Raw genomic sequence first — 21,241 nt, 5'->3', positions numbered from 1 at the left:
ACTCGATTTTTTCTTTTAAAGTCAAACTTCTATAATTTTATTGAGTGCCTTACAAGTCGAATTTGAGGCTGTGGTAGAAAAAAAATGCTAAACTTAAGGTAACTCAAGAAAAATATAAAAAAAAAAATAGTGAAAATTTTGAAAAATTGGTCAAAGTCAATCCAAAGGGATAAATCGGTCATTTTCTTGAGAGAGTTAGGGAGAGAGTCGAAATCTGCTTTGAACAGCAATTTGTAGTCTGAATTTCACCGGAGTTCAACAAGAATTTCTCAGTGATCGGGAGAGAACCATTCTGGACTTTTGAATCATTCAATTCCATCAAGAATTGATAAATAATCGAAGGTATGATTTTCGGGTTCTTGATTCTAGATTTTTTTGAAATTCAAGAGTTTTTCTTGGAATTAGGTTCTAAATTTTTAGTATGTTACTACTGGAGTGATGTTGCACAAGTTTTAGACCGAAAGGTGGTGTTCTGATGAACGCCAAGAAACTAAAAACTTTGGTAAGCTTTTAGTTTTGGACAACTTTTGGACCCGATTATTTCTGGGAGTGATTGACTAAATTTTTTTAGAAAAATACCTATGTGCAAATGGGTTGAAGGTCTACAACTTTTACCAAGAATCGTCTTGATTCAAGTTTCCTAAGAAAAGTTATGAAAATGTTCAAAAATTAGAAAACTCACTAAAAACTAGAAATCGTGTAAACGCAGTAGGAAGACGACGAACTAGGAGAAGACACGTGTCACACGGAGGAAGGGTGAACGCGGTTAGAATCAGCCGCGACACGCATCAATGAATGGGAGGTGAAATGCGTCTGGAATCAGCAGTGAATGTGTGTCACGCTGACCTGCCGTCAACATGCGGTCTGACCCGAGAACTCGCTCGCAACCCATCTTTCGTCCCGTCGAGTGTGCCATGCATCGATACTAAAATTTGAAGGAAACTTACGGCCACGTAGATCAAACTCAAGAACGTGGCCTCAAATTGACCAATCGACGATTGACACGTGTCGTAGATGGGCGTGAATGCACCGACGGGACGTGCGTGGTGTAATTCTGCATGAGCTATGCGTAGCTACATTTCCAGTGTGCATGAAAGCGGGTGTGTGCTTTTTTTTTTTTGCACTATTTCGCCTTTGGTCATCAATTTTTCATCTCGCATTGGATCCTAACCTTAATTTTGCTTGAATAAGGACCTACCAAATAAATATCAAGAATTTGGGGCTCTTAACGGCCGTGTACGCCCGTGAGTGACTTTTTTTTTTTTTTACTCCATTTGGCCTTCATTTATTAGTTTTCGTTCTAAAGTACCATACACTGCTTGAAACTATTCAAAGTATGCCACTTAGAACATACGAAGCCTTGGGCATAGATTTTTAGATTTCGTTGCTTGAAACATAAAATGTCTTAGACACAGGTTTCAGCCTACATAGCTTGGAATGTAAAAAGCCTTAGGTATAGACTTTAGACTATGTAACGCATGAAACCTTGAACACAAGTTGTCATATTTATGTCTTGTGCCATAAATCACAGGACAAGTGTCTTAGGGAATAGAACAAAAAACATAAATCAAGAGTAAGAACCAATGACAAGAACAAGAACCAAGAACCAAAAATTAGAACAAGGATCAATCTCTAAGTTCTCATAACTAAAAAGCCAAAACGTCATAACTAAGGTTCTTAAATTTGAACCAAGGTTAATAACTCAAAACCCAAGATCAAGGTTCTTGAGCTAGACTATGATAAGAACTCAAAATTCAAGAACATAGCGTGTAAGGGTCTAAATTTCTCAAGATAAGGACAAGAATATGACAAGCAAAAGTGTGATACCATAGTACCATCATGGACAAAATTAAGAGACTACAAGTGAGTTAGACCATGATAAGAACTCAGAACTCAAGAACATAACGTAAGGATCTAAATTTCTCAAGATAAGGACAAGAAAAAGTGTGATAACATAGTACACATCATGGATAAAATTAAGAGCCTACAAGTGGACTAAACTACGATAAAAACTCAGAACTCAAGAACATAACGTACGGATCTAAGTTTCTCAAGACAAGGACAAAAAACATATGTGGTAGCTCTATCACGTTACATCAACCCACGATCTAACTCCTTCTCAAAAGCATTATAACTTGGTTCTCGCCCTACTCAAATCAAACAAATTTCTTTCCCGTATTATTTTTCCTCATTTACATGTATCCTAGAAAAATAGAGGTCACCCAACATAGAATTACTCTAAGTAAAACGTGCTTAATTATGAAGTTCCTATGATTGAACCACCAAAAATAAATGTACACATTGTTGGTATAAGTAGTAACTTTCATTTCATTTAAGCTTTTCTTAGCTATCCTATTCTCAGGGTCCTTCTCATTTGGATGTAGTATCGGTTCATTCATGTACTCTTCTTTTACTCATGTGTCACATAACACGTACCTCGTTTCCCCTGCACATGCATATGTATAATATGTAATAATATGATGTATTATGTTATGCTTCGTTGTGTAATGCTATGATACGCCATGTTGTACTATGATATGTCACAGTATGCTAAGATATGTTATGCTATGCTATGTTATGCCATCATAAGTTATGCCATGTATAAAAGCTCTGTCAAAATGTTGTCATGCCACATTACACCAAATTGTTATGAATTTGATGATTTGTGATGCATAAACCTTTTTAGACCATATCATGAAAGTCATGTTATGTATGAAAGAATTTACGGACTTAATATGCTATGATTGGAAGTTTGTTTTGCATCATAAACTATGCCATGGACTAAAGTTCTGGGCACCTCATGCATAACTGTGTGTCATGTCAATTGAGATACATTCCCGTTATGATGAGTACAAATGTATATAATACGACTGATAACTTACAACATTTATGTATGCCATAATGTCACAACCGACACAACCCATTAGCAAATGTTAGCCTGACGAACCAAGCCCAAGGGATGTACGAGCCTGTCTAGTGGACCTATTCTCGCACACCTGGGTCGTATGTAGAGAAGTATTACATATCCAACCTTGTCTGAACTGGAAAGCCACTTAAGGCCATGACGAGAATGGCTGTGACGACGAGTTGAAGAACATGAAACCTGTGTAAGGATAGATGCATTTCATCTTTTCGTAGTCTTCGATTAGCATAGGACATAACCATCAGAAAACTACTCATACCTACTTTGATTGGCCACACGACAATAGACATTATCGAAACGTATAGGATGAATTTGTTGGCAACCAAATGGTCCCGTTTATAAGAATATTGGTAGATTTTTTTTCTTTTCTAAATTTGAAATACTATATATTCATATCAAAAATATATTTTTATTTTTAATTTAAATATTTTAAAAAAAATTAATTAAATTATTTTTTTAATGTTATTACACGCGAACAAGTACAATTTTACTTAATTAATCAATTTTCATTAATTAACTGGATCAAGCTATTATAGACCTAAAGTTGTACTCGTATGCACGGTGAAATAAGTTATGCCTACAAGCAAGTTGATTATTCACGAGTTGTTCGTAATTACAAATACTTTCATAATTACATATTTCACCTTAATTACAACTATACTATAATGAAAAAAATATACTTATGATCTAACTCTAAACCAAGTTCCTCCGAAACTAGTAAGAGACTGGAGCAAGTACATTAGAAGAGTTTCCGTCTAGAAAACAACTTTATCTAGTTACGACTTATAATTAGAAAATTTGGCGTAATTGTATTTTATTTTTCTATTTAAAAATCTAAAAAAATATATTTTAAAATAACATTTTAATATTCTAAAATTTAGTAACAAACAAAGTTATCCAAAATTTAAATGTGTTTGTTACATAGCTAAGTTGTTTTTTTCCGACAATTTCAAAACATCAAATTCTGATGTGGACCACCGACTTAAACAACATGGTATACGTGGCAATATTAAAGTCACTTAACTCGATATAACACGTGGACCGACCACACCAATTACCATCTTTTTATAAAGTGAGCCTTGTGGCTCCAGATTTTTCAAAAATAATAATAATAATAATAATAAATAAATTACTCAACTTGTTTCTTATTATTATCTTTAGGGAAATTTATAATCAATGAATACTCTCCCCATTGTACATGAGAGCTTATGCACAAAGTGGACAATATCATACCATTGTGGAGGGTCATGTTCGTCTAGCCATGCCAATAGATTGGTAAATCTTCACATGTCGAATAAGGAGTCAGCCTCCTCGAAAGCAGAGTAAAAAAATGACTAAGACTCGAAAAGAAAAAGGAGTCGAGCCTCGATTAAGGGGAGACGTACTTTGTTCGAGAGGAAGTGTTGGATGATGAAAGTTACCTCCCATATAAGATGGTTCGGGAATGGACCAAGGCAGAAACTGGTGGGTATGTGAGAGTCGAGTAGAGGATAGATATATGAATGAACTGGACCACGTCCAAAAAAAGAAAAGATGCTGAATCGGTTACTGTTACCATAATTACAGAAAAGAAAACATGGAAATGATGGGAAATTGGTGGCAATGATGAAAGCAGTGACATGAGGTAGAAAGTTGATAAATGTGGAGGGCGTGGTTGAGTTTGTAATTGGAGAGCAGCCATGGGAGAGGAAGTGAGCAACAAGCAGGTGATCTTGAGAGATTTCGTCACTGGGTTTCCTAAGGAATCAGATTTCCATGTCAGGACCTCTTCCATTTGCTTGAAGCTTCCTCAATCCTCCAAAAATGGCGTTTTGGTGAAGAATCTCTTCTTATCCTGTGATCCCTACATGAGAATCCTCATGCTCCAAGCCTACGTGCCGTTCCCCATCGATTCTTTCACTCCGGGCTCGGTAATTGTACTCTCCCTCACTTCTTTTAGCTTAATTTTGCACGGGAGAAAGGACCGTAGTAAAATACTCCTCTAAAACAAAGTACACCATAGAGCCTCCCCTGAAGTCTATATAGCTCTCGAATAGTCTCTCTTCTTAATCGAGGCTCGACTCCTTTCTCTGGAGCCCTCGAACAAAGTACTCCCTTTGTTCGACACATGAGTCACTTTTGACTGTACCTTACACTATAGAGCCTCCCTTGAACAGTCTTCTTTTAATCAAGGCTCGACTCCTTTCTCTAGAGCCCTTGAACAAAGTACACCCTTTGTCGACACACGAGTCACTTTTGACTACATCTTACACCATAGAGCTTTCCCTGAGATCTATGTAGCCCTCAAACAACCTCCCCTTAATCGAGGCTTGATTCCTTCTCTGGAGCTCTCGAACAAAGTACACCTTTTGTTCAACACATGAGTCACTTTTGACTAACACCTTCGAGCCTATCAATTTCTTTGTTTGATACTTGAAGATTTTATTGACATGGCTCTGATACCATGGTAAGAAGCATGACTAATGTGATATTGTCCACTTTATCCACTTTGAGTGTAAGCTCTCGTGGCTTTGTTTGTTTTTGGGCTTCCCCGAAAGACCTCATACCAATGAAGATGTATTCCTTACTTATAAACCCACGATCATTCCCTAAATTAGTCAAGGTCGGACTCCCTCCCAACAGTTCTCAACATGGGAAGGTTCGTGATTTCTAACAAAATCTCATTCACTGAAACAGGTGATATATGGGTATGGCGTGGCGAGGGTTTTGGAATCAAGAGACCCGAATTTGAAAGAAGGCGATTTGGTATGGGGAGTAACAGGTTGGGAAGAATATAGTGTGATTGAAGAGACACAAAAGCTGTTCAAAATCCAACATTTAGATGTCCCTCTGTCGTATTACACTGGAATTCTTGGTACCATTTTTGATTGCTTGAAATAAAACATGAAAATGGAACATAATTGTATTGTTAGTGTATTTTAAGGTTGGTTGTTTTGTGGCTCAGGTATGCCGGGTGTTACAGCATACTTTGGATTCTATGATGTTTGTTGTCCCAAGAAAGGGGAGTCTGTGTTTGTTTCAGCTGCTTCTGGTGCTGTTGGTCAGCTTGTTGGTCAGTTTGCTAAGCTGTTGGGTTGCTATGTTGTTGGTTCTGCTGGTACTCAACCAAAGGTGTGTCTCTTCACTCTTCTCATTCAACCACTTCAAAACAAAATAAAAAAACACTCACAAAATACACTTTCTACTAAAACGTTTTTGAATAAATTGTATAACGATGACTATTTAAAGAAACAAAAGAACGTTTATAATGCGCGTTTGCTCAGGAGAGGTTTCCATACCCTTATAAACAATGTTTATAATATGCATCGGTTAGGAAGAGGTTTCCACACCCTTATAAAGAATATTGTGTTCCCCTCTCCAACCGATGTGGGATCACAAATTCACCTTTTTCGAGGCCCAGCATTCTCGCTGGTACTAGTTCCCTTCTTCTGGGACCCCTCAATCCACCCCCTTCAGGGTCCATTGCCTCGTGTTCACCCCCTTTTGAGGCTCAGAGTCCTTGCTGGCACACCGCTCGGTATTTGGCTTTGATACAATTTGTAACGGTCCAAGCCCACCACTAACCGATATTATTCTATTTGAGCTTTTTCTTTCGAGTTTTCCTTCAAAGTTTTTAAAACGCATCTGCTAGGTAGAAGTTTCTACACCCAATGTTTTGTTTCCATCTCCAACCGACGTGGGATCTCACAAAAGCACTAACGTTTTTTCTAGTAGAAATGCTAGAAATGTTTCCCGGTTAATAATTTTTCCTAAAAATATTTTTCACGATTAATAACTTCTTAATGCATGCATGTTTTCCCTACTCGTAATTTGTCCATGATGATTAATGATCAATCAATTTTGTGTGAAGATTGAGCTCCTCAAGAACAAGTTTGGATTTGACGAAGCTTTCAACTACAAAGAAGAACCCAACTTGGATGCAGCTCTCAAAAGGTTCATACTTTCATAATTCCTTAAACTAATTCTCCATTTCTTAAACTCAAAGAACTAATTGAAGAAGTTGGTATCATTTATGGGGCAGATACTTCCCAAAAGGCATTGATATCTACTTTGAAAACGTGGGAGGCAAAATGCTGGATGCCGTTCTTGGGAACATGAGTATCCATGGAAGAATTGCAGTGTGTGGAATGATATCACAATATAATCTGGAGAACACAGAGGGAGTACACAACTTGATGAATATTGTTTTGCAGCGAATTCGTATGCAAGGCTTTGAATGTTTTGATTACTACCATCGCTATTCTGAGTTTTTGGATGCTGTTTTGCCGCTCATTCGTGCGGGGAAGCTTAGTTATGTGGAGGACATAGCCGATGGCCTCAACGCTGGCCCTGCCGCTCTTGTCGGCCTCTTCTCTGGCCGCAATGTTGGGAAGCAAGTCGTTGCTGTGGCGGCTCAATCTTGCATTTGAATCACTTGTTTGGAGATTGTCTTTCATGTTTGATTTGTATTGTCTTCCTTGAATTTCCCTTTCTTTTCTTGAAAATTGCAAAATAATGTTGGAATATGAATGAGAAATTGAAGCTCGAGGTTTGGAATTACGGATCTCTGGGTAGTGTTTGTTACCCTTAATTCAAGCTCGACTCCTTCTCTGGAGCCCTCGAACAAATTACACCCTGTTGACTACACCTTCGAGATCCACAACTTCACAACTTCTTTGTTCGACATTTTAGGATTCTATTGACATGGCTAAGTTAAGAGCGCTTGACTCCTTCTCTGGAGCTCTAGAATAACGTACATCATTTGTTTTATTTAACACGTGAGTCATTTTTTGCTATACCTTTGAGACTCACAACTTCACAACGTCTTTGTTCGACATTTTAGGATTCTATTAACATGGCTAAGTTAAGAGTGCTTGCCTCCTTCTCTGGAGCTCTAGAATAAAGTACACCATTTGTTCTAACACTTGAGTCACTTTTGGCTATACCTTTGAGACTTACAACTTCACAACGTCTTTGTTCGACATTTTAGGATTCTATTGGCATAGCTAAGTTAAGGGCATAGCTCTGATACCATGTTAGAAATCACGTACCTCCAGAATGGTAAGATATTGTCAACTTTGAGCAGAAACTCTCGTGACTTTGCTTTTGGTTTTCCAAAGGGCCTCACATCAATGGAGATAGTGTTCGATACTTCTAAATCCGTGATCAATCCTTTAATTAGTCGATGTGGGACTCATCTCCCAACAATCCTCAACATTTCACTTGTTTCATAGAATAAACCCGAACTTATTGTTAATTTTTTAAAAAATATATCTTTTTCTGTTTATGATTCAATTTTTATATCCCAAACAATGAATCTAAAAAAATGTTCAAACTCGATTCAATCAAACCCGACGATGCATGAATATCCATACGTTTTAGTCCTTTATTAAATTGCATACTACCTATCTTTAATTGCTTTTATGGAAAAGTTGGCAATAAAACTACTTTATTTGGTCCATTGTGTGTAGATTGAGCTACTCATAATTAAGTTTAGATTTGATTAAGGCCATTAATATCACTTATTTAATTAATGGTTTAACTATAACTAACCTAATTTTATTTATTAATAATTTTAGCATTTTAAAATATCTTAAGAGGGAGGGTAACTTTGTATCTATGGTGCTACCTTACATCCGAGATGCTTCGTTAGGTCATCCGATCTGATGTATTATTCTATTGTTCTATGTGGCTCGGAGGTTTCATTGACGGGATTCAAATTCAAAGGTAGCATCAAAGAAATATCCTAATTGAAAACGGGAAATCAAGCTCTTTTATCAAAGTTTAAAGGAAATACAAGTGCACTGTTCTAACCTAAGGGCTACAAAATTGACTACGGTGACTTTATTTTCATGGCCTCCATAATTGATGTCGTCATCCATACATGGGTGTCATACTTTTACCTAGAAACAGACGGATTCCCCTAGCTTTCGTCTCTCAGTGTCAGTGTCGACCCAGCAGAGTACTTTCGTCGTTGGTGTTCTTTTCGATCTCTATGCATTTCACCGCTCCACCGGTTAGGAAATAGTAGAAATGAAATAACTAGTTCATAGCAATGAGATTGCTCTGATCTAACCTAAGAAATACAATTAAATAGAAATGCAACTACCCTAGTGATTTAATGTCTTCATACCATTACCCTAGTAATTTAATGAAATAACACGTCATCTGTACAGAGGTATCTTACCTTTACCTGAAAAAGAAGAAGCGTGTGGCTTGTGTTAATTAACAATACTCATTATGTGACCACTGTTGAGATTGGGAAATGCAATCACAAGTAATTATGTTGGGACCTATCTTTTCATAAAAACATTTCATAACCTTTTAACTCTATTTTCCAATCCAGGCAAACACTACACATGACACACGCATGCGCGCATAGATCTACCAAGCAAGCGTTTACGTACCCTTGAGCCTGTCCTTTAGCTAGGAATGCTATGTTACCGGAATTATGGAGGAAAAAGAGACTACATAATATCATAGTGAAACATAGATATCATAATGTACGCATCCATGCTCATCATAATGGTTGCATATCACGATGCATGGGACATACAATATACATGAGGTCTCATAGTATTAATTCATGACATAGATGTATGATGCAAGTTATATCTCCATTATTTTCATGATGTAGCGTCCTATGGATATGCATATATAACACTTGTCATATCTTCGGTAATTAACATACATGGTTTTGTAATGTCTCATAGGCAATGAGTAAACATAACACATATTTTACATTGCATGGCATAGGGAGGTTTATGCATCATACAACATCAATAACATAACATAATTGTAATGACCCTAGATTTCTAATTACCTAGAGTTGCTACCGTCGTCATAACGTAATCATTTTTACGCGAAAATGAGTATTAAAACTTCATCATAAAACATAAACTTCATCTTAAAACACTGTCATGGAATTATGTGTTCTAAAATCTCTTTAAAACAACCTAACTAAAATCTCTTTAAAACAACCTAACAAAATACTAAATGAAATAAATAAGCATTAAAATTATAAAAATCCTATTCTGACCTAAGTTTAAGAAAATAAATACAACTACCTATGCATGTGCCATGATTTCGAATTACAGTACGGTTGTTAGTTGTACAGGGGAGCCTTGCTTTTATCTGAAAAATAAGAGTAGCACATGGCTGGATTACAAGATGAAAATAATGAGTGCGGACACCTACACTATGATGAATACGGATGCGTATACTACAAGATGGAAATGATCATCATGTTTATCATGATGTTACGATGATCGTTGTTCCCTCTGGGTGTCCAGCAATGGCACCATAGAAGCTAGTCCAAGTAGCAGACCCAGGTGTGTGCAAGCTTGCCTGGTGGGCCCATGCTCGCACATGTGTAAAGGAGTACTACACATCTAATTTTTTCGGATTGAAAAACCACCTAAGAGAAGACGATTTTAAATTATAGGTCTTATTCATGTTGCACGTGTTTGCATTCCTTAACCCCAATAATAGGGTCGCTTCCCTGAATATTTCTTAAAATACCTAAGCTGGGTGCTATTCTTACATTTCATGTAAAGGCTTTGTTTTAAGTTTTGCATTTTCACCTAGGGTAGTTGCATTTTATTTTCGTAGATTTTAAGTTAAATTAGAGCATTGTTTTCAATATTCTCTCTGAATGACGTGCTAAAAATAAATGTGCCTCAAAATGAAAACAAGAATTGTGCATTTCTTATGGGTTATCCCACTTATGGACCTTCTTTTGGTCTTCATGACTTGCAACATCAGCATAGAACTGCCCAATGGTTGTGGGCTATCCTATAAGGGACTTACCACGCCCTTATCTCGTACTTGGCCTAGGACTTACCAGATAAACTATAGTAAAATTAGCATCGGCATATCCTCGCTTAAGCTAGGGGAAGCGCACCCCATACGTTGCCATCTTGGTCTCAATAGAATTATTCTTTGACTTGCACAGATTAACCATAACATTTCCTCGTCGTGACCACATCTCTTACTAAACTCTTTTAGTGCCGTCCATCCACTTGTTGGAAGTACACTTCAGCAAACTTTTGACTTAGCCATCCACGGGTCGTACATTTTCAACCTTAGAGTGTTGTGATCTTGACACGCTCACGACAAGTCTTGAGGAGACCCAAGTCCTATATTAATTTTTTGCCTACTTTTGTGGCTTCATCGAACCTAAGGCGAGGGTTGTCTTTGTCAACTGAACACAATTTGTGTGGAATCCAAGTTTGTTCGGCAACACACACCGTCTATATGTGCATGTACAATCTTCTGCAACCCAAACAAGCCATCCGACTTGACTCTACCTCTATTCGAGGCCAAGGTCTCTCATATGCAACATTGCATCTCAAATCATCTTTGTTCCCAATTGAGTGGTTTATGTATCATGATGTTGTCCCATGTCTCGGGATAGCTTGACCATCTTAGCTTGCTTGGACATATCAATCGGAACTGACCCACGTGTGATTTATTTCGTCGGGACATCTCAAACATTCGTCCATCCGAGTTCTATTAAGACATTGGATCTTTCTGTATCCATGCTAAATCCTTTACGGAATCTATTACGGATAGTGGGTGTGTAAACACCATTACGATCCATGGGTTGATCCATCGACCTCCAAACCTCAATAAAATTCAAAGAATTTAGAATTTAAAAGAAAATCGAAAAACCAATTCTCGTCAGAACTCGAGTGTTACAATTTAATGGGCAAAATCAATTCCTTTGAATTTTTTAGGTTTTTATTCTCTTAAGCCTTTTAATGCTTAGTTGCATTGACCTTTGATTTTTATTTTTAATATTGATAGATTATGTATCAAAACTTGGGTGACTACATTCATGGCAATAAAGTATACTTAGGAAAAAGATAGAACACCAATCATCACAATATTATTAAGGAACGGAACTGTGATACACTGCCTAATACGCCAATACCATATTTAGATTTCCTTATACTAAGCAACTAGGAGGTTTAACCACATCAGAGGCAGTTCCTTGAGCGTTTTTGCATGAAGCTTGAGCAATTTGATTACCATAAGTCAGATTAATATCTTTCAAGCTTAGTCGAGTGCAAGGATTTGTTGGACTACAATCAAAGTTCATTGCTATTTCAGTGGCTGATGTTCCCTTGATATCTTCGTATGTTACTTCACTGACTTTAACTCCGGAACCCTATTCATGCAAAGAAGAACAATCAAAATATGGAATGAAATAAAACCTTCTCAAAGTAACGATAAAATGAGTAAATGCAGGTAAAGAATAAAATAAATCAATTACTTATGGAACGATGTTTTGTTCATTAAATTTAAAATTAAATATACCTGACCAGGGCAATTTTGTTTATGCGGACAGTAATTTTGATCAATTACAATAGGGTTGCTCACATTATTCATAATAATGTGCTTGAAATGAATATCTCTAGCAAACCCTTTGCTTGGTCGTCCCCAAGTCTTAATCCTCACTCCATTCTGAGTCCCTGTCAAAGTAGATGATGTAACTGTCACATTTTTCACTCCGTTCTCTTCCACCTCCTTCCCCAAGCTTCCAATGCTGCAAACACATTCAACAAAACACCAAAGTTTTTCATTAGATTTTGTTTCTCCGTTCTAATGTAATATATTATATTGATCGATAGGTAACTGTGAAACGGTTAATAACTTTTCTCATATTTAAAATAGCTCTAAAACGTGTCTCTTTTCATTTAAAAAAAATCCATTTTATTATTTGGATTTATACTTTCAATCCAATTTTTCGTACCATCGAAATCACTTCTAAATATGTTGTTTATTGTCATCTATCTTTACCTACCTGATTCCATGTCCAGGTCCACATGTAATACCTTCTATCCACAAGTTAGAGGCCCCTGAGGCGATTGAGATGCAGTCATCACCTGTGGCGATGTTTGAGTTAAGGATGGTCACGTCTGATGATTGTACTACATGGATGCCGTCTGTGTTCGGACTATTGCCAGGGTCAGAGACTTTAATTCCTTGCATTTTCACGTTTTGGCAATCATTTACCACAAAGTTGTACATTTGACTATTAACCGAAGACAATCCACTAATGATTACGTTTTGTGCATTTGAGAGTTGAAGATTCTGCAAATTCAAAACAACCGAAAGAAACTTTCACCTAAAGAAAATTTTTAGATTTTGTAATATCTAGCCAACTTAAATTTTGCATACCGTGACTCCATCGGGACAATTCTCCTTTGCGTGTTTACAGTTCCATAAGTCCTTTCCTTGTCCATCAAGAACACCGCCAAAAATGGAAAGCCCATTTACGTTTTTAAACCAAATCCAAGCTTTAGTATGAGCTAGAACTGTCATGTCTGAAGAAGCCACAAGAGTACCATTGATGCTAATAGTAATAGCATTGTTCTTACAAGGCCCATTAAAGCTACCACTTTTAACGTAGAATGTGCCATTGGGAACATAAATAGTTGCTGGTGTTGATGAGTCACAGGCCTTGGTCCATGCCGTTTGAAGCGCAAACGAGGCATCGGTCTTCCCATCAGGCTTGGCTCCGAGACTAACAATATCAAATGTTAATCCATTAGTCAAGACATGGTTCAAAAACAAAAGCCGAAGGAAAATAAGAAACTTTAACGTTTCAAAAAAAGCCATAAGAAACTAAATTGTTCAAGTATTTGTAATAAGTCTAACAAGAAATGGAAGTAAGTGATAGGAAAATGGAAGAGATGTGGAATGATATTTATAGGCTAATTTTTCGTTTGCATGTTAAAGTCATTTATAGAATCATAATTACCATTTTAGGACTCAATTTAGGTAACCTCCAGAAATTTTAATTTATTTGACACTTTCGTAATTTGAGATGACCAATCTTGAGTGTTACTTTTTCTTATTCTATTTCAGTATTTTTATTTGTAACTATCGTTATGTCACAATATCTACATTTTATATAGTGAAGTGCTAACATTTGTGAATATACGTCTAATTAGTAGATAGAATAGTAATTACCATTTTAATGATCGATTGTTCGATCTCTCCATTTTACGATTATTGAACGAAGAAAAACGTTCCAAAGGAACAGAGGAGATCACAAGGACAAAAACCCTAATTTTCCTAATAATTGTTTCTAAAGAAAAAGACAATATATATTCAACGTTAGAGATTCCAAACAAAATGAATACGAAATTAATGAACTTCTCGAACTAACACACATTTTTTATTATCGTTCATTGTTGTGTTTCCTTTTTTGTGTTATGTATTAAATTTTGAAATAAGTTCTCAACATCTTACCATATAAGAATTTTTTTACTACTTTTACATGTTGACGTTTTTGGACAGCTAAGTCCAAAATAATCTGTGTGCCAATTTATATTAACATGATTTATCTTTTGAACATGAAATTTAAATTTTGATTTATGGTAAGTTTTTTTTATTGAATTTATACGGTAAACATTTAACTAACCCAAAATAAAAATAAAAAAATAAAAAAGAAAAGAATAGAAAATGAAAGTTGTCTAGAATCTATTAGGTTGAGGAAGTAAGAGTTGATTTTATAACAAAAGGGAGGTCCGATGATTTTCCAAGTTACAACAATTGTTTTCTTTCGTTCCACTTTAGCGGTTCGGAGTTAGTTCTGACGACTTCACACTCTTACCCTTTCCTACTAGTTTTAACTCTGACAACTCCACGCTCGTACCCTTTCTTACTAATTTCCATACCCTTTCCTACTAATTTCAACTCTTCGAAAGCATTTAAGATTAATATGACTACGTTTAAATTATTTGGAGACAAGTTTAAATGACTAATTTGGTTTGGGTTTGATACGCTCGTACCCTCTACTAATTTCAACTCTTTGGAAGCATTTAAGGTTAGTATGACTATGTTTAAATTATTTGGAGACAAGTTTAAATAACGATATTGGGAGAGATATATATGATAGATATTTCGTAAGGATGTGACAGAGATATATATGATGAGATATTTCGTAAGATTTGGTAGATTATATCGTAGGCTACTAAATTTGTTAAAGCTATATTTAGTAAACGGAAACCATATATATACCTCATTAGACAGTAGTCTCAAAATGTACTTTCTTCCTTCTCTGTATTCTCTCTTGGTGTACATACGTGAAGTCATCAATAACACCTGCCGTCAATATCTCTCCTGTTCTTGGTGTTCATTTTGATCGAGTGTTTGCGTTGTTGTGCGATCCTAGCAACTGGTATCAGAGCGAGGCAAAATTCACCACGATCTGTGAAGATGGAAAGTTCAAATATTGGAATTGAAAAGTTTGATGAATCCGACTTCGATTTCTGGAAGATGCACATTGAAGATTGTTTGTACCAGAAAGGTCTTCACGAACCCCTGTTGGGAGTGAAGCCAGATACTATGACCACGAAGCAGTGGAAGCTCAAGGATCGACAAGCCTTAAGGTTGATCCGGTTGAAGCTGTCCAGAAATGTGGCGTTTAACATCATCAAGGAGAAGACAACGTCAGATCTATTGAAGGTGTTGTCAAATAGGTACGAAAAACCGTCGACTATGAACAATGTATATTTGATGCAGAGGCTGTTCAATCTACAAATGTCTGAAGGTGGATTTATTGCTGATCATATAAACTAATTCAATATGATTATAAGTCAACTAAGTTTGGTGGAAATTAATTTCGAAAATGAAATTAAGGCACTGATTTTGATGTCATCTTTACTCGAGTCGTGGGATACTGTTGTCGCCGCGATCAGCCGTTCCTGAGGATCTGAGAAACGAAAGTTTGATGAAATCTGAGATGTAGTTCTCAGCAAAAGTATTCACAAACAAGAAATTGGGGATTCATCTAGTGGTGCTTTGAGTGTTGACCAAAGGGGAAGAAGTAAATTGAATGGCCCAAGCAAAGGTCGATCAAAATAAAAAAAACCAGAGAAAATCTCCAAACAAATCAAACGTAAAGTGCTAGAGTTGTGGAGAAAATGGTGAGTTTTGGGCAGATTGTACAAAAAGAAAGTAGAATCACAAATCAGAGGATGACGATGATTCTATACATTCAGCAGAAGACATTAGGGATGCTCTAATCCTTAGGGTGGGCAGTCCGATTGAATTCTGGATTTTGGATTAAGGTACATCTTTTCATTCATCTCCAAACATAGAGCTCTTTCGAAATTTCAAGTCTGAAAGTTTCGAGATGGTATATCTTGATGACAACAAAAATTTAGAGATTGAAGGAAAAGGGGATGTATGCATAAAAGCTCCGGCAGAAAAATCAGTGGATATTAAAGGATGTTAGATATATTTCTGGTCTCAAGAAGAACCTGATCTCTATTGGTTAGTTGGATAACACAGGTTATGCAACAGAGTTCGGGAAGAGTTCATGGAAGATTGTGAAGAGTGCTATGGTGGTAGCATGTGGCACAAAATCTGAAACCTTATACACCACTGCAGCGTGTATGAAAATAACTATTGTTGGGAGTGCTTCAAATTCAAGTCCATGACATAATAGACTTGGACATATGAGCGTTAAATGAATGAAGATGCTACCTCCAAAAGGAGTTTTGGAAGGTCTGAAATCTGTTGATATGAGTCTTTGTGAGAATTGCGTTATGAGCAAACAGAAACGAATTAGTTTCACAAAGACTGTCAGAGAATTAAAGAAAGGTTCCGAGACAACGAAGCAAGTACAAGTTAAGGTTGAGTTGCTGAAAGATTCACCTAGTGATGTTGCAGCGGATACTCAAGAAACCCCTGAGATTGTTGCTGAGGAACCAGAAGCGAAGCAAGTGACACCTGAGCAGGTGTTGAAAAGATCATCCAGAGCTATTAGAGTACTAGATAGGTAAGTACCTTCTCGATCGGTTGGTGACTGATGAAGGGGAACTAGAGTCCCTTGATGAAGCCCTACAGTTGGAGGATACAACCAAGTGGTAGACAGTCATGAATGAGGCTGAGTACGTTGTAATAGCTAAAGCTAGAAAGGAGATGATATGGATGATAGACTATTTAGAAGAATTAGGCAAAAAGCAGCGCGAGAAGATTCTTCAGGTAGATAGTTAGATTGTCATGCAGTTGGTGAGGAACCCGGTCTATCATTTAAAGACAAAACACAGAAGGCGATACCATTTCACTTAGAAGTTAGTGGAAGATGGTGATGTGTTTGCAGAAGATAGAGGGTGTGCAAAGAATTCAGCAAACATGTTGTGTTGATGTTCGAAAGTTGAGGTTGTGCAAAGCCTCAATTGGTATGATGCAGACTGAGAATGAAATTCTTGGTTGACTAGATCAGTTACAAGTGGAAGATTGTTTGGATATGGAGTTTGATGCCTATTTATAATAAAGATCTGGTAGAGATATATATGGTAGATATTATTTGGTAGAGATGTATTTGGTTAGATATATGTAGGCAGCTAAGTCTGTTAAAGTTATATTTAGTAAACAGAAACCATATATTTACCCATGCAGTACTATCAGAATGTACTTTCTTCATTCTATGTATTCTCTATGGTGTACATACATGAAGTCGTCAATAAAACCTTTAGCCAATATTCTTCGTTGAATTTTCTCTCTACTGTTATTTGTGTTCATCTTGATCGAGTGTGTGCGTTGTTGTGCGATCCTAACGGACGACTCTAAGTCGCATTCAGGTGATTTGGCTTGGATTTGATACGCTTGGACTCTTTCCTATTAGTTTCAACTCTTTGGAAGCATTTAAAGTTAGTATGATTACCTAAATTATTTGGATACTTCGTTTAAATTATTTGGAGATAAGTTTAAATTACGATTCCAGGTCGGCATTTCGGGTGATTTGACTTGTATTTGATACGCTCGGACCCTTTCCTATTCGTTTCAACTCTTCAAAAGCGTTTAAAGTTAGTACGAGTAACTAAATTATTTGGAATCATGTTTAAATTATTTAGTATGGCTATTTTTAGCTAGTTTAAATTATTTTTATGCAAAATTAAGTGACCGAATTCCATAGTAGAATTCTAATTTATGAGTATGGAACTACATAGGTAGAATTAAATTTCATAGAGCAATTTAAGCCATCAAGAGGTCGTAGTAGCTTTAACCTAGGCCAACTAAGTAATTGCCTCTACTATCGGTTTGGTTGGATTTATTATGTATGATGACACGTGCATATGTGTGATATGCTTTAATATGTGATGTGATGTGAGATGTCAGGTTATGTTACGATAAGTTATGTTATGTTATGAGATGCAATGATGTAATAAGATGTGTTATATTAGGCCATGATATTCTATGCTACGCAATGATCTATTTTGAAATAAGAAACTCTACGATGCACACCCCTGTGGCATGATTTGAAAGTTATGTTATATATGAAATGATTTTATAAAAGGCTATGTATGCATATTACCGAGTTTAATATGTGATGAAAGGATGGGGGTTGTCTTGCATTATTTATTACGCCATGATGGAAAGTGTGGGGACCTTATGTATAATTGTATTTTCACATGCATTAGAATACTTCCTCTTTATGATGAGTACGGACGTGTACACCATAAGACTAAAATGATTATCATGTTTACCATGATGCTACAACGGTCGCTATTCCCTACAAGTGTCTGGCAACAATCTAGCAAATGTTAGCCCGACCAGCAGGTCCAGGAGTGTGCAAACATGCCTGGTGGGGACCCACGCTCGCACATGTGGGTCGTGTATAGAGATGTTCTACACATCCAATTTGCCCAAACTGAAAAGCCGCCTAAGAGAAAACGGTTGTAAATAATAGGTCTTATCATTCTGTGTGTGTTTGTATTCCCTGACCAGAATAGTGAAGTCACCTATTGAGTATTTCTTAAAATACTCAAGTCTTGTGTTATTTTTATATTTCAGGTAAAGGCAAGACACCCTTGTACGGATGATGATGACATCACATTGAAGATCATGGAACTTGTGATTGATATGATAGTTGCATTTTATTTATTTTGTAGCTCTTAGATTAGATCAGTGCATCATTTTAATATTTTGTTTATTTTATTTATATTTCGTATTGATTATTTTTTGTTGCTATGATTTAAAGCTTTTAATGCGAACATTTAAGTCCATGACATCGTTTTATGAATTATTTGAAATAAATGTTTCGGTATAAAAAGACCACGACATGCATATAGTAGGGACTCTATTTCGGTAGAAAGATAGGATTGTTACAATGAAGTTAAAAAGTGATAAAATAACATAAAAGATAGGATTGTTGTTTGCTTGAGCTGAGTTTAGATTTCGTTGGTTCGATACCATATGTAACCGTTACTTCGATATCAATTTTAAAATTTTATGAAACTCAAATATCACCAAATCACAAAGTCTAGGAAACAATTCTCACCTCGGATCAATGTTTGAATCCCAACCACTTTGGAGAGTGCATTTTCAAGCTTTGGAACTCGACCATTAATGGAGGTGGAAACGTTTGGGACACTTTCAACTCTCAAATCCATCATGAACCTTGTTGAAAATCTCATATGGAGCATGTTGAGTTGGTAGAAAGGAAAATGATTAACCGTAACCCTCAAATTTAGAAGAAATCCAAGGAAGAAAAAACCTATAATCTAAAAGCTTCACACTCGAGTTTTAGGAATCCTCATCACTAAAGCTTGCACCGTCATTGATTGTTCTAGATTTTCTCTTTTTTATTTTAAACTTTTCTGGAATAATTGTCGTAAATATCTACTCCGATGAGAGTGCTGTTGACCTTGGTTTTTAATGTCAACTGTGGGATCTAAATAACTTCGAGTCTTCTAGAAGATGTCAAATTCTATCACAATCCAATGATTGGATGTGAAAATAAGGACAATTTTGTATTGCTCAAACATTTTTGAACCAACTTGCCGATGTGGGACTTTCGTCATCCAACACCTCCCCTCGAACAAAGTACGTCTCCCCTTAATCGAGGCTCGACTTCTTTGGAGTCTTAGTCATTTTTTACTATGCTTCGGGCTACTCCAAGAGGCCTCAAACCAATCGAGAGATTATTCCTTGATTATAAACTCATGATCATTCTCTAAATTAGCTGACGTGGAACTTTCATCATCCAACATGAGCTACACAAAGTTGAATACATATTAATCCATATAAGATATGAATATCCTCAAAAAGAGCGAAATACCTATACCGCAGCTTAGTTGTTTACGTGTTTGACGAATTTTCGCAACATGTTCATTCGAGTGCTGGTTGTTGCGATCGTGTTCTCTTATTCTATGCCCAAAGAGTGTAACTGTGTAGCTAATTATTTAGCTAAGAAAGCTGTCTGGATAGTGTCCTCCATGTTCAAAGTATTTCCTTCATGAATGCTTTTGAGATATTTGGCGAAGAACACGACCAACGTCCTTTTTGAGGTGTCTTATTGATTTTAATAAATGTCATTTTTGTTACAAAAAAACAATCATCACAATAGCTTTTCTTAATAATTTAGCCAAAATAAAAAAATTTGAAGACGATCAATCTTTCACGTATATCCAAAATTTTAATGGTTCCCGTTACATAATTTAAAATAAAATTTTTGTAACGACTCTAAATTTTCTACCTAATCTAAGATCGTTACTGTATACATATAATGAATGTTGAACTCGGAATATTCTTATACAAACTTTTATAAAACATAACTTTCATCTTAAAACACAGTTATGGACTTGTGTGTTTGAATCCATCTTTAAAACGACATAACAATAGACTAAATAAAATAAATGAACGATTAGATCCTATCCTAGCCTATGTCTAGAAAAAACAAATGTGACTACTCTATGCATGTGTCATCGTCTTGAGTTGCGATATCGTCTGATAGACTATAGAAGTAGCACGTGACTTGAATATTTCAAATAAATATCTTGACGGGTTAAATGCAAACACATACAATTTCATGAGTGTTGTACATGTATACATTCAAGGTTGTTCTAGCAACCAATTCATCCTCTTGGCCGGCAAAGCTACAACACCACTTTGGTGGTAATCGCTCGTGTCCATCAAAGTGTTCCATGGCTCGTTAGTCCTCTCTTCCATTGTGTTGCACTACCTTTATATACCTAAAGGAAGGGAGTTTCCATCTCACTGGCGATTATATCCAACAGGGTAAACCGTTCCGTCGTTTTCTTTTTATATTTCACCTTTCCTTTTCTTATATGTGAGCTTATGACAAGTAGTCGTGCGTGGAGAACATTTGGAAATTATTCGTGATTTGTTGGGTGTCTTCTGGTGAGTCACCCGAGAATTCCAACACCTCGCCAAATCCTCAGACGGGCNTTTTTTTTTTTTTTTTTTTTTTTTTTTTTTTTTAATCCTTACAATTTATAAGACATTTGTACATAAATTTTAGTTGATAATTCATTAAGAGATGAAACAGCCCAAGAGTAAAAATCAATAATTAAG

General features: G+C 36.3%; 2 protein-coding genes across 2 annotated transcripts; one reads left to right on the top strand and one right to left on the bottom strand.

Annotated features, from left to right (window-relative positions):
- Window positions 1-4,531: 4,531 nt before the first annotated feature.
- LOC111776490 (2-alkenal reductase (NADP(+)-dependent)-like) lies at window positions 4,532-7,468 on the top strand. Its single transcript, XM_023655946.1, has 5 exons — window positions 4,532-4,833; window positions 5,600-5,777; window positions 5,868-6,034; window positions 6,774-6,856; window positions 6,945-7,468. Exons 1-5 carry the CDS (start codon window positions 4,603-4,605, stop codon window positions 7,330-7,332), a joined length of 1,047 nt encoding a protein of 348 aa, XP_023511714.1. The 5' UTR covers window positions 4,532-4,602; the 3' UTR covers window positions 7,333-7,468.
- Window positions 7,469-11,772: 4,304 nt separating this feature from the next.
- Window positions 11,773-13,567, bottom strand: LOC111811952 (polygalacturonase-like). Its single transcript, XM_023699028.1, has 4 exons — window positions 13,088-13,567; window positions 12,711-13,000; window positions 12,224-12,452; window positions 11,773-12,074 (listed from the first exon to the last, which is right to left on the bottom strand). The coding sequence occupies exons 1-4, from the start codon at window positions 13,526-13,528 to the stop codon at window positions 11,853-11,855; spliced, it is 1,182 nt and encodes a 393-aa protein (XP_023554796.1). The 5' UTR covers window positions 13,529-13,567; the 3' UTR covers window positions 11,773-11,852.
- Between the last annotated feature and the right edge of the window lie 7,674 nt (window positions 13,568-21,241).

The sequence above is a fragment of the Cucurbita pepo genome, chromosome LG15 (assembly GCF_002806865.2).
Source record: "Cucurbita pepo subsp. pepo cultivar mu-cu-16 chromosome LG15, ASM280686v2, whole genome shotgun sequence".
Lineage (NCBI taxonomy): Eukaryota > Viridiplantae > Streptophyta > Magnoliopsida > Cucurbitales > Cucurbitaceae > Cucurbita > Cucurbita pepo.
This window is presented reverse-complemented; position numbering and strand designations above follow the sequence as displayed.

What these genes read in the sequence shown, in the direction of transcription:
- LOC111776490 (XM_023655946.1), top strand. Translation starts at nt 4,603, where the DNA reads ATGGGAGAGGAAGTGAGCAACAAGCAGGTGATCTTGAGAGATTTCGTC. An exon ending in ATTCTTTCACTCCGGGCTCG is followed by an intron (nt 4,834 to 5,599) that starts GTAATTGTACTC and finishes TCACTGAAACAG; the next exon opens with GTGATATATGGGTATGGCGT. An exon ending in CTGCTGGTACTCAACCAAAG is followed by an intron (nt 6,035 to 6,773) that starts GTGTGTCTCTTC and finishes TTTTGTGTGAAG; the next exon opens with ATTGAGCTCCTCAAGAACAA.
- LOC111811952 (XM_023699028.1), bottom strand. Translation starts at nt 13,528, where the DNA reads ATGGCTTTTTTTGAAACGTTAAAGTTTCTTATTTTCCTTCGGCTTTTG. An exon ending in GGACCTGGACATGGAATCAG is followed by an intron (nt 12,453 to 12,710) that starts GTAGGTAAAGAT and finishes ATGTGTTTGCAG; the next exon opens with CATTGGAAGCTTGGGGAAGG. An exon ending in AACAAAATTGCCCTGGTCAG is followed by an intron (nt 12,075 to 12,223) that starts GTATATTTAATT and finishes TTGCATGAATAG; the next exon opens with GGTTCCGGAGTTAAAGTCAG.